At 42.9% G+C, this 13,792-nt stretch overlaps 1 protein-coding gene across 6 annotated transcripts in view; it reads left to right on the forward strand.

The window, feature by feature from the left end:
- rbfox3a (RNA binding fox-1 homolog 3a) overlaps nucleotides 1-13,792 on the forward strand; it is a 592,196-nt gene that overhangs the window by 520,885 nt on the left and 57,519 nt on the right. For all 6 annotated transcript variants that reach the window (XM_054768103.1, XM_054768106.1, XM_054768108.1 and 3 more), the window contains one exon: nucleotides 11,356-11,409. In XM_054768103.1, coding sequence (XP_054624078.1) covers nucleotides 11,356-11,409 — 54 coding nt within the window. The remainder of the gene's footprint in view (nucleotides 1-11,355; nucleotides 11,410-13,792) is intronic.

The following is a 13,792-nucleotide window of genomic DNA, read 5'->3' on the forward strand; positions in this document are numbered from 1 at the left end:
AACAGTCTGAGATTTTTAATTGAACGGACAGTCCTGCAACCCCCTTGCTACTTTCTGATTGGTCACTTTAAACGCCTACTGTCTCCAGGTCACAGTAAATCGAAGGCAGAGTAGGGCGGGTCGTCATGGTGGCAAAATGTGGTTGAAAATTTAGGACTGACTCATTGGGCAAACTCCCATGCACCCTCAAGGACCCTGCCGAGTGTACAGCTGATCCACAGTTCCACGACCAGGACGAAAACCACACTGCTCCTCCTGAATCCGAGATTCAACTATCCAACGGATCCTCCTCTCCAGAACCCCTGAATAGACCTTACTGGGAAGGCTGAGAAGTGTGATCCCACGACACCCTCCGGTTCTTAAAAAGCGGGACCACCAACCCGGTCTGCCAATCCAGAGGCACCGCCCCCGATGTCCACGCGATGCTGCAGAGTCCGTTCAGCCAAGACACACCCACAGCATCCAGGACCTTGAGGAACTCTGGGCGGATCTCATCCATCCTTGGGGCCCTGCCAACTGAGGAGCTTTTTGACCACCTCGGCAACCTCAGCCCCAGAGATAGGAGAACCCACCGCGGAGTCCCTAGGCACTGCTTCCTCGTTGGAAGATGTCTTGGTGGGATTGAGGGTGGTGAGCTCATGGGCTATGCCCGGCCGGGGCCCCATGGGTGCAGAGCCAGCCAACAGACGCTCGCCATTGTGCCCCTCCTCCAGGACATTTGACGACATAGATACATATTTAAATTATGAATTTACACTATTGAACAACTTGGGAGTAATTGTGATGGTTTACTGACACACGATAAGGAACAAAAGACGTAACAATGTCCCGACCCGACTCTGCCTGCCTGGAATGGCTGTGACAGTATACGTTTAAAGTGACCAATCAGAAAGGAGCAGGGGGTTGCAGGACCATCTATTCGAGTGTGGCAAAACTCAGAGTGTAGAGAAATCACAGAGTGAGCAAGGAGGGAGTAGCAGCAACCGGTTATTGAAATACCGAAGGAGCAAGGAGAATGGTCTTTATGTGCGCTGATTATGGTTTTCATGCACGTAAATTTTGGCACTAATGTGACACCATACAAAACACTAACGCAAGCTGCACGGTGGCCGAGCGGTTAGCATGGAGATTGAGGGTTCAAGTCTCCCTTTGGTCATGTCTGTGTGGAGTTTGCATGTTCTCCCTGTGTGTGCGTAGATTTTTTCCAGGTACTCTGGCTCCTCCCTGCATTCCAAAAACAGCATGTTCGACTATTTGAAGGTGATTGGCTAATTGGAATGATGAAGGCAACATAAACCAATTTTTCGTAGAAATGACCGCTTTTGTTGTCAAACTTTATGACGACAAATGCGGTCGACTGTGTTTGTCAATATCGATTTAAGCAGGCACTTTTTAGTGATAAGAACACGGTGGAATGAGAAAATGGATGAATGGATTAAAACGTATAAGAAAGTTTAATATTTTGATTATTTTTTTTGATCATTTTTAACACTGTGATTCCTGTTTAACTTTAAAATGTCAGCAAAAGAAATACTGTATATATATAATTTTATTGTGTTAAGACATGTCTGAGAGCCAGATGCAGTCATCAAAAGAGCCGCATCTGGCTACCGAGCCATAGGTTCCCTACCCCTTCTCTAAAATGTGCCTTCACCACACCACAGATTTCAGAGATAGTCTCCTTTCACTTAAATTGGGGCGTGTGAGCAGCAGGCTTAATCTGCTATTACAGTTCCGCTAGACTACCACCGCAATGCAAACAAAGGCAATAACTGGGCATTACGACAAATGGAATTCTGAGTCATTTCAGACAAAGTTGTAATAGAAAAGCATTATGAGAACATTAAACAAAGCCATATAAAGAAGTACAATCAAAGGCGAATCCCAAGGCTTGTGTGTATTGGGAACAATAAACGTAACGTAACCTCCAAAACCAGTTGAACTTAGGCTGCCAATAAAGTCATTATTTTGCATAGAAGCACAGCATCAAAAGAAATAGATCTTATTTGAGCTAAGACATAATTAAATAGTGACATCAGGGAGGAAATTATGGAATTATACTCAGGGAAATAAGTCTGGTAATTGCCTAAACAGCATCACTCCATTAATTCTGTTTTCTCAACCTTGGTGTGGCTGAAATCGCCCCGAAATGCAAAATGTTTGTACCCATGCTGGGCTGTTGTTCATTTAGCCTGACACAGGGTAAAAGCTGACAAGCTGAGATGCAGGACTGCTGTCCCCAGAGAAATTGGCGGTGTTTAATTAATAAACAGGCACTTAGTGAGCCAACCGCAAAAGGGTCCTTACTGTCACACTCCCAGAGGTAGGGGTCCTAAATGAGTCATTAGATACTCAACACACAGCTACCATCTACGCATGCGTGTGTGTGTGTGTGTGTGCCCATGCTAGGGGTTAGGTTTTGTGGTAATGGGGTTTTAATGACACCTACTCCTGTCTAATCACCTGTTCGAGAGCATTCCAGCATTGCAGGCAACCCAGCATCCCCAACAAGGGAATTATTTTTAATGTGCCTGTTAAAAGCTACCCTACTCATTTGCCTCTCCAAATTCCACAAGGCTCCCCCCCTAACGTGTTCAGCATCTGAGGCTGTGCAGTGTAGTTATAATCCAAAGATTGGCTAATTTGCATCATTGGAATGGTGCTATGACTATCTCTTATGTTAAGGGATCGGTTTTGACGCATGTCTTAAATCACCTTTAAAAAAATAACCTCAAAGCACAGGAAAGATTGGTTTTCAATTGGAAAAAAACGTATGAATTTGTATTGTTAATATCACATACGTCTACTTGATATCGGCCATGATTGCGGAAACTTTTGTTGCTGGCCTTAACATTTTTAGCTTATGAATAAAACACAGTGCGTGTGCATTCCCAAGCCAAACCATGTGGCAGCTTCTGTTTTACACTAAATTAAGTTACATTCATCACCGAGGTTGTGCACACTCCAAATGCAACCTACCACTGGGAGGAAGAAAGGCCCAGATTGTGTGATCAGAGAGAAAACAGTGCGAGCCGAACAAAATTGCTTCTTCAGTGGTGTGTAGTCCCAGACAAACAGCCGAGTGTGGGTCTGTGATCAGTGCCAAACACAAACAGACACATCCACAAATACACACACGCATTAGTGGAAATAAATTATTTAAAAGATTGTTTTATGTAATTGGAACAATACGTTGCACAGTGTGCTAATTGAAGGTCGGATCATGTGGCTGCTCCTGAAAGGACCAGGATCACCCTCAAACATATTCTCTTCGTTTTAGTGTTTTGTTGTGTTGCTATGGTAATTGCTCAACATATAAACACATGTCTATGTAGCTAGAAGCAACAAGCTACAAGCTACAAGAAAGGACAAATCAAACCACAAGTCCATCCATCCATTGTGGTCTGCTTATCCGAGGTAGGGTCGCGGGGGTAGCAGCCTAAGCAGGAAGCCCAGACTTCCCTCTTCCTGACTAATTCGTCCAGCTCCTCCTGGTGGATCCCGAGATGTTCCCAGGCCAGTTGAGAGACATAGTCTCTCCAACGTTTCCTCCCGAGGCCTCCTACCGGTTGGACATGCCGTGGACACCTCCCCAGGGAGGCGTCAAGGAGGCATTCTGACCAGATGACCGAGTCACTTCATCTGGCTCCTCTCAATGTGGAGGAGCAGCGGTTCTACTCCAAGTTTCTCCCGGATGACAGTACTTCTCACCCAGCCAATGCCGAAAACTCATTTCGGCCACTTGTACCCACAATCTTGTCCTTTCGGTCACTACCCAATGCTCATTACCATAGGGTAGGAGCTTAGCTCGGCTGGTAATTTAAGAGCTCTGCCTTTTGGCTCAGCTCTCCACCACAGTCGGACCGATGCATGTTTTTTGTGGACTTGGCGAGGGCATTTGTCTTTGTTCCTCAAGCAATCCTGTTGGGAGTGCTGTGAGAGTATGGGGTACCGGACCACCTAATTCAGGTGGTTTGCTCCCCTGACCGGTGTCAGAGCTTGGTCCGCATTGCCGGAAATAAGTCGAACTCATTTCCAGTGAGGGTTGGAATCCACCAGGGCTACCCTTTGTAACGGATTCTGTTACAAATCTTCTCGGCACAGCCAGGGTGTTGAGGAGAGTTTATATCTGTATTGCCATGTTGCCAGTTTGGTGACTGCAGGATTGTGTCTCTGGTTTTTGCCGATGATGTGGTCCTGCTGGCTTCATCGGGCCGTGATCTTAAACACTCACTGGATCGTTTCGCAGCCGAATGTGAAGCAGCTGGAATGAGAATCAGCACCAACAAGTCCAAGTCCATGGTTTTTTCCCAGATAGTGCCATCTCCGGGTCGAGGATGAGATCCTGTAGAGGAGTTTAAGTACCTCAGGGTCTTGTTCACGAGTGGGGGATGGATGGAGCGCAAGATCGACAGGCAGATTGGTGCAACGTCTGCACCACCGTTTAACAGAAGTTGGCCCCCGTGAAGGCAACGCCGTATACGCTCGGCCACCGCTGATGGTCCCTCCTACCGCTCCGAAAGTTTTGAGCTGCACAAAATATTGCCAGCGGTGAGGAGCAGGCAATTTTCCGCTATGGCAAAGTTAATCACTGCTCCAACAACGCCCAGTCAAAGTTTGGCACCGCTAGACGGAAGTTCATGGACGCTTGGGTCCGCTACGCCAACGCAAAAATCTTAGCTGCATGCGAGCAGACCTGGCGATTAAAGTCATAAATAACTAGTAGTCTTGTTTATTCGACACCACCCACAGAACAATGAGGATCCCACCAGCCCGCATGCGCAGAACGCCGCTCTATCAACGCTCGCGTCACCGCTAAACCAACGTTCGCTACCGTTAAACCAACACTAAAGCAACGGCGGCTTCAGCGGTGCACCGCTAGGACAACGCCCGTGTTTTCTATTTTTTTTCCCATTTTGTGCTCGGGTACGAGCGGTGATGATTTTTTTTCACCACTCCAGGGACGTTACAGCAAAGTTCGGGGGGTGTGACCGGGGCTTAAAGTGAGATGAGTGAAGTCAAACAAAATCAGCCCTAATGTGGGGTATTTTCACAATACATTTAGTGCCAATACTGTGTCCTGAATTCAGTGATTTTATTTTGGGGGCCAAATGGAACACTCTGGCGGGCTGGATATGGCCTGCAGACCACCAATTGACTGGTCTAATGCCGAACTTTTAAGACCGACGACGGGTAAGACCTAATGTATGGTCTCCTGTTTAACTTACAGTATACAATTTACTACCTGACCGAAATGACCTCCTGTTTAATTATGTCCTAAGCAAGAAAGAAACCCCATTTACGGTTGTATCCTAAAAGTGTACTATATACTAGCGTGCAGTGATGTGTTTAAAAACATATATTGATTTTTATGTCGATCAAGTCTGTCATATGGTCACATGCAAATATATGATTAATATAGTCTTTCACTATTTAAAATCAAATGTTCATACAACTTGAAGTGCTTATGTCACCAAAAAAATGTTTTGTCGTCCCTCGCCACATCGCGGTTCGAATTTCACTCTATCACGATTTTTCAAAAGTATATTAATTAATAAATCATGCTGTTTTGTGGTTGAATACAGCCTGTTATTATTCAAAAATAGGCATATTGAAGCAAATGTTACATATTTCTTGTCTAAGCATTTTCAAACATAAAACTGGCTAAATGAACTAAAATACAAATATAAGGCATTCAGAAGATGCATTGAAAGACGTGTTACTATGTAGTATTCTACACTGGCCACTACCATACATATAACATAATAATCAAAATAATAACATGGGCTACTGTTGCGGCCGAAATCCACTACAAGCTAAAACTCAATGTCACTTTCTATCTTCACACGTCCTCACACATTTTTTGCAACTTTTTTTATGTCTTAAATGACATTTTTTCTCTGATTATGTCTACTATATTGGGTAATAAGAGTGTAGAGGTGACTATAGAGGTGTTATTTCATGTCTAGAGGCCTCTAATAATGTTAAAACCCGTATTTAGAAGGTCATAAACATAATTTCTATGTTCTAACTCGGAAAATATTCCACTTCTATATAAGAAATCCTACTTTGCGTAAATTCGAGTCTGGAATCAATTAACCAAGGGATCACTCACTTAATAAACCCTTTTTGTCATTTTGCCAGTAAACGGCTATAAAATACGAGTGAAAAAACCCCAGCGACGTCACATCGAGGACGCTTTGCAGCGACCACACTCAACAAAACACAGCTATGGACAAACAGCAAAGCAAAGAAAGAGAAATATTAAATATAATAACACAATAAGAATATTCACTGATATTGTGTTGTGATGAGTGTGATATAACATGCACAAAAGGGTATGTTGTTTGAGTGGCATGACTGACACTGACAGATCGACTGCAAGATAGAAGACGACTGAGCAGCAATCGCCGTTTATGCCTCAAAATTTGGCATGGAAACCCATATTATTATTTTAAAATTTGTACATTATATCTAACAGAACAAATGTGGCTTTACTTACTGCCACCTTGGCACACTTGTCCATGGTCAAACGTCTTCTGGGGTTTATTTATTTACATCTGCATCAGTGCTTGTGTTGAATAAAGATAGCCAGGACAGTTGATGGTGGAAGTATTTTGGTGTCATGAGCTCTTTAAAATAATACTGTGTATCGATTATCCGTACATTATGCACTTTGTGAATATGAAATGTTTTGGCATGGCAGGCACTTTGACCTTGCCTTTTGTCTGTTGTCGGCATCTTTATTTATTTATTGAAATAAAGCGTGTGATTCAAGGTCTAGTTATGCAGAATGCAAGGCTGAGCATTATCATACTGACTGGCAAGGTTAGTGCTGAACATGAGCTCATGAGTTCAGATTCAGCACGCCATTAAACTCGGATCTTCATGCAGTCTTCACAGGGTGGGGCAGACATCTGCCTCGATGGGTTAGCTTGAGAAAGTGAGAGACACAGATGGGATGTGTCTTTCTCTCTGGGGGGTGGAAAGAACAATGCATACAGCGAAAGCCTAACAAATTGTAGTCGTTTGTACTCTGTACTTAACCGAAAAGTCTGTACCCAAAACTCAAATTATGAATACATGTACTTTTGCACCTGTGGTACTAATGGAATGTGATTATATACAATACAGTAGTTATGTAACTTTAATGGAGTACTGTTTCTTAGTGATGGCCAAATGAAAGCAATTGTTATTTTTTGCTTGTTATTTTTGAAAAAAAAAAAACAATGTTGTGTTTTTCATCAATTGATGCGGTCGTGGACAAATGTTTTTGGACAGGTCTGTATACATTTGGCTAATTTGGTTGTATTGCGTGTACCATGATTTATTATATTAGATCTCATCATAAAATCTGTGTAAATGTGTACATTTATTAAACTTGATTCGTTTTAAATAAAAAAGTTCCATCCATATAATTTGCTTCATGCTTGTTGAAAAGCTCAGACTGGTGAAGAAGTAACCAAAATAACTAACATGCCAACAAGAAGAGATGTTAGCTGCACGGTGGCCGAGTGGATAGCATGTTGGCCCCACAACCCGGCTTCAAAATCATGTCGGAACACCTCTGTGCAGAACCCGCACGCTCCCCCCGTGGGTATTCTCTGTCTACGCTGGTTTCCTTCCATATTCCAACAATATGCATGATAGGTTAAGTGGAGACTCTAAAAATTGTCAACAGGTATGAATGGTTGTTTGTCTATAGGAAAATCTAAGAATAATACTTCTACATCTAGAATATGTAAAAACATTTTGCTGAAATCTAGCCTCATAAAAGCAAATTTGATCTCAATTTAGGAATCTTCTAAGAGCATTTGGCTTACTTCTTCCCTTGGAATAACAACAATTTAGAGTCGCCAGTTCACCTGTTTTTTAATGTGCCAGGAAACCGGGAGTACCCAGAGAAAACTCACACACGTACGGAGAGAACATGCAAACTCCACACAGAGATGCCCAAGCGGAGATCTTCCAGATCTCCTGACTGCGAAATACTCTGCCACTGTGCGGCAGTACCTCTAAATCTGAGGCCATGGTTCTCAGTCGGAAAAGGGTGGATTGCACTCTTTGGGTTGGGAGTGAGGTCTTGCCCCAGGTAGAGGAGTTTAAGTATCTCAGGGTTTTGTTCACGAGTGAGGGATGGCACAGCGTCTGCAGTAATGCGATCGCTGTACCGGACCGTCGTGGTGAAGAGAGACCTGAGTCGGAAGGCAAAGCTTTCAATTTACCGGTCGATCTAAGTTCCCACACTCACCTATGGTCATGAGCTTTGAGTCGTGACCGAAAGAAGGAGATCGCGGATACAAATGGATGATATCAGCTTCCTCTGTAGGGTGGCTGGACTCACGCTAAGAGATAGGGTGAGGAGCTCGGTCATCTGGAAGGAGCTCAGAGTAGAGCCACTGCTCCTTCACATTGAGAGGAGTCAATTGAGGTAGCTCGGGTGTCTAGTCCAGATGCCTCCTGGACGCCTCCCTGGTGAGGTGTTCTGGGCATGCCCAGCTGAGAGGAGGTCTCGGGGAAGACCTAGGACACACTGGAGGGATTATGTATCACAGCTGGTGTGGGTACTGGACGAGGTGGCCGGAGACCAGAAATTCAGGACTTCACCACTGAGGCTGCTGCCAACACGACCCAAACCCGGATAAGTAGAAGAAGACAGTTGGATGGATGGATGGATGAATTGATGGATGGAGTTTAAGATGTCTAAACTCGAGTCAGTCAACCTAATGGATACAAGCCTCGATACGCACTTCACAAAAGTACTTCCGCGAATACACATTCGGTTTATTTTTGGTACGGTAAGGGTAAAAAATACAATCCATATAGCTACATAGCCAATAAACAGATTTATTGAATTAAAAAACTATAAATATGGTATACTGTATCAGAATTTACAAGGTTTCTTTTTACCAAAGTGAAACAATGCAGTTAAGTACAACAGTAAGAGTTTGAACACGGTGAATGATTGTATTATTTTGAGTAAACTTAAGTTCCTTTTTGGCTGGAGTGCAGCATTAGGAGTTCCGGCTTGTAGCTGAAAAATGCCAGCTCATTGCTTTTGTCTTGTCTATTGATCTTTGCCCATTTACGTCAGGGCTGTCTAAACTTTCTTCCACAGAGGGCAAAACTTGGTTTGTGCTGTGTTTGTGCCCTTAAACTGTTTGCTTGTGCTGTTTTTGTTTTTGACATATTTAAGGTTATTTTATAGGTCAGTCGAAGGTAACCCAGGCCTCCATAGTTGCAATAATTTTGCTAGTTTTTTTTTCCTTATATTATTTCTACAATGTTCCGCGGGCCACAAAAAAAACCCAACCACGATCAATGAATGGCCCCCGGGCCGTACTTTCAACACCTCTGGCTTACGTATTTCACCGGGAAGGAGAAGTGTCAGAAACAGTGGAAGGGTGTCTCCAGGCAGCGTCGCACTAGTCAAAAGTTGGACAGCACACTTGTGGAGGTGTTCTGCATGTTTCCAGACCTCGCTTCATGGCGGTGGTAAAGCACATTCCCCAGGACTGTGGAGCTGTCCTGCATGTCTGGCGAATACCTTGCCTTTTGTGACAACTTGCATTTGATTACCGAGTAAATGCATGACGCAAGACACACTTCCTGCCTTTCACTTTTAATGCATACCGCATGGAATTTCGTATGTCTCTGTACCGAACCGAAGACTCCGTACCAAAAAATATGACGACATGTACCTTTACACCCCTATTAAAAAAACAACCAATCTACAGTGGTGTGAAAAACTGTTTGCCCCGTTCCTGATTTCCTGAGTTTGTCACACTTCAATGTTTCAGATCATCAAACAAATTTAAATATTAGTCAACGACAACACAACTGAACACAAAATGTAGTTTTTAAAGGAAACCTTTTATTATAAAGGGAGAAAAAAAATCCAAACCCTGCGTGAAAGAAAGTAATTGAGATCTATCAGTCTGGAAAAGCTTATAAAGCCATTTCTAAAGCGTTGGGACTCCAGCAAACCACAGTAGGAGCCATTATACACAAATAGTGAAAACATGGAACAGTGGTGAACCTTCCCAGGAGAGGCCGGCCAACCAAAATGAACCCAAGACGACTCATCCCAGAGGTCACAAAAGACCCCACAACAACACCCAAAGAACTGCAGGCCTCACCTGCCTCAGTTAAGGTCAGTGTTTATGACTCCACCATAAGAAAGACACTGGGCAAGAACAGACTGCATTGCAGAGTTTCACGACCAAAACCACTGCTGAACAAAAAGAACATTAAGGCTCGTCTCAATTTTGCCAAAAAACATATTGATGATCCCCTTTGGGAAAATACTCTGTGGTGTGACGAGACAAAAGTTAAACTTTTAGGAAAATGTGTGTCTCATTATCATCTGGCGTAAAAGTAGCGTAAAAAGAGCATCATACCAACAGTAAAATATGGTGGTGGTAGTGTGATGGTCTGGGGCTGTTTTGCTGCTTCAGGATCTGGAAGACTTGCTGTGATAAATGAAACCATGAATACTGCTGTCCTGACGGAGAATTCCTCCACAGTGCTATAAGACAGTCATTGCAAGTTATCGCAGACACGTGATTGCAGTTGTTGCGTTAAAGGTGGCCCAACCAGGTTTAGGGGGCGATGACTTTTTCACACAGGGCCATGTGGGTTTGGATTTCTTTTCTCCCTTAACAATAAAAAGTTTCATTTAAAAACTGAATTATGATCAGTTGTGTTGTCACTGACTCATATTTAAATTTGTTTAAAGATCTGAAACATTTAAGTGTGACAAACATGCAAAAAAATAAGAAATCAGGAAGAGGGCAAACGCTTTTTCACACCACATATACATATATACAGACACATATGTACGTTTATACACACACACACACACACACGTATATACAGTATGTGAGTGTACAGGTTTAATATACATGTGCGTGTTTAGAGTTCCATCCCAACACAATTTTCTTCTTTAAGTGAAAACTGAAGATACTCTTACTCCAATTGTGTTTTATCTAAAGTGAAACAAACATTAGATGATGGCCGTCATTAAGATCAGTGGTGTGTGCCAATACGTTGCACTGCTGTATCATCTGCATTTATAATGTTCATTAACAGTGTATAGCCTCTGTCCCAACACACACACACACACACACACACACACGTGTGTGCATTCACTCGCCTTTATCGCCGCAACAAAGCAAACACAGCATAAAATGGCATTAAGCGTAAATGGGTATTTTAATAATCTTATTGTCAGGTCAAGAAGAGTTTGATAATTACAAAATGGAATACTTGACCATTTTCGCCCTGTATAGTCCCTACATTCTAATTAACCCATCCTATTTTGTCTCCATTCCTTCCCCTTCTTGTCTTCCACAGCAATTTGGCAAGATTTTAGATGTGGAAATTATTTTTAACGAGCGCGGCTCCAAGGTAAGTAAGCACCGAGATATACAGTCTATATTTTTTGTTTCCTCTCACTTGAGTCAATGTCTTTGTCCACATTTTCTGTCTCAAAGTCCTTCCTCCATCTTCACAGCTCTTTTTTTACTCTGTCTCAGGGTAATTACAGAGTTATCAGTTATCAGCTCTTACACGTTTCCAGCCTGTCATACACATAGAGTCAACTGACTGCTCTTGTCTTAATGCTCACATCAGACGACTCACGGTATGCAAACACAAACTGCCCTGCCTAGTTAGCTTTCAGGCCAACAGCGCCAAGCGATAACCACAAACGGTAAGCCGAAGACAATTTAGTAGGAAGCGTAAAGATGGAAAGATTCGGCCTCACCACATGTCAACTTAATGGAATGTGTGACAAACGCAGCGCATTAGCTGCCACGGAATTCACAGTCGTCAATGCGATGGTTTTGCCAAACAGTTTGTGGTTATTACGAGGACAAGGCAAGCAATAACAAAGAGAAAACACAGCATCAGTCATACGGAATCCAACAGCAGATCAGTCTGTACAAGTGGAACGCCAGGTAACTCGGCGTGGCATGGAAACACAAGAAAATCTTAGGAAACGAAGCCCCATCCTGCTGCTTCAGCCGCTGTACTAATTGATCAAATAATACCAACTAAAAGCTCCGCCCATCACTGGAAAAAAAACCAAACAGGAAACGCAGGCAAAGACAGGAAATTACAACAATAAAACACAACTGTCATGCACAGCATGACAAATAACATTGCGCTGAATGCACAAGAACTGGGGATAGAAGTTCAAATGTCAGAACACAAAGACCACATGCACATTAGTTGGCATATAGCAATTGGGCATGCTTCAGGTATGGCCAGTATATTGAGTTTTTACGACATATTGGTACATTTTTGGCAGGGTATAGGATGAGACAATATATTTATATTGTTTTGGTGCAGGGCTGGGCATGGAGTAAAGTCACAGAATGACTGTCATGCGCTGGCTCAAAGCAGATTCATAATGATAATAGAAAGACTCAAAATGATCCAAAAAGTGAAACCCACCCACATTCCTGTGTGTCATAACGACATGTCACTCCTCTCATGAAAACGCAGGGACAGCTGCAATTTTGCACAAAATAAATAATCAGTAAATAATCAGAAATAGTCCACATATTCAGTAAAACAGCAGAACGGAAGTGATGGGACAAGCAAACGGGCTCTAGTTCAAATGCCCCTTGTGAGCGCAGGTTCTCTTATCGTCCTTCATAATTTTTCATGTCTCATTTTATGTGTAGAGTCAGAGCGTCTGCAGGTTTCAACAAGTCAAATTTAAGACTTAAGACTTTTTTAAGACCATAATGGATACAATTTAAGACCTATTTTACATCCAAGCTGGCAAAAAAGTACAAAAGACATGAAGGGAAATGGGAGATCTGGAATTGCGAAGTACCTAGTCGTCCCTCACCACCCTTACCCTATCGCGTTTTTTCAACAATGAATGAATTCGCTGTTTTGACAAGTCATATGTAGTATTCTGGTCACTAAGGGTCAGTAACATTACAATGATGAGACATTAGCTTAAGTTACATTACCTTAACTTGCACTGCATGGAGTCAGCCTAGTGAAAAATAGTTGTCCTCCCATTCCATGTGGAAGTGGTACATGGAAGTGGCAATCTTTTTTTTCTGCCGTGCGGTTGAATCACATTACAGTTGAGATACTATAACAAGGAATTGTCCCATTGCTAACGTGTGAGTTTGGGTTGGACCTCAAACCACCGAGGTTTAATTGTCACACAGCAGGTTCAGCAGGTTACTGAGACCAAAACCCACAGCTCTTAGTCATGCAAATGAGGTGAAGCCAGGGCCGAGCCAGACAATAGATGCTAACGAGCCAGTATCAGAGTCGTTCATACCCAACTCAGGGAACGACACTTCCCTTTTATCGGAGGTGCTAATAGCAGGAGAGGATTATACCACTACTCTGCCCAGGCTTAGTGTAAGGAACCAATAGAAGGAGGGTGTTGGCACACATATTCCGCCCACTCTTACTGTACTTAAGGCCTAGGCTACCAGCACTTATTAGTTCGTTGACGAAGCTCTTCGGATGAGGAGCGAAACGTCCGACACCTTCTTCACAGAAGTACAGATGACGTCTCAAGAAGCCTTTCCCTCGATGGACAACTCCTGTACGACTGAGAGCCTACACAGACGCATTTATACAAAAGGAATCCTACTTTGCGGAAATTCACTTATCCCACTTGGGTCTGGAAACAATTAACCGAGATAAACGAAGGACGATTATATATGATTTTATTCACAGCTCTTTCACATTAAGATACAAAATGCTTAACCTAACTAAATCATGTCATACATCTTATATGAGTAAATCAGTC

The sequence above is a fragment of the Dunckerocampus dactyliophorus genome, chromosome 2, assembly GCF_027744805.1.
Source record: "Dunckerocampus dactyliophorus isolate RoL2022-P2 chromosome 2, RoL_Ddac_1.1, whole genome shotgun sequence".
NCBI classification, from domain to species: Eukaryota; Metazoa; Chordata; class Actinopteri; order Syngnathiformes; family Syngnathidae; genus Dunckerocampus; species Dunckerocampus dactyliophorus.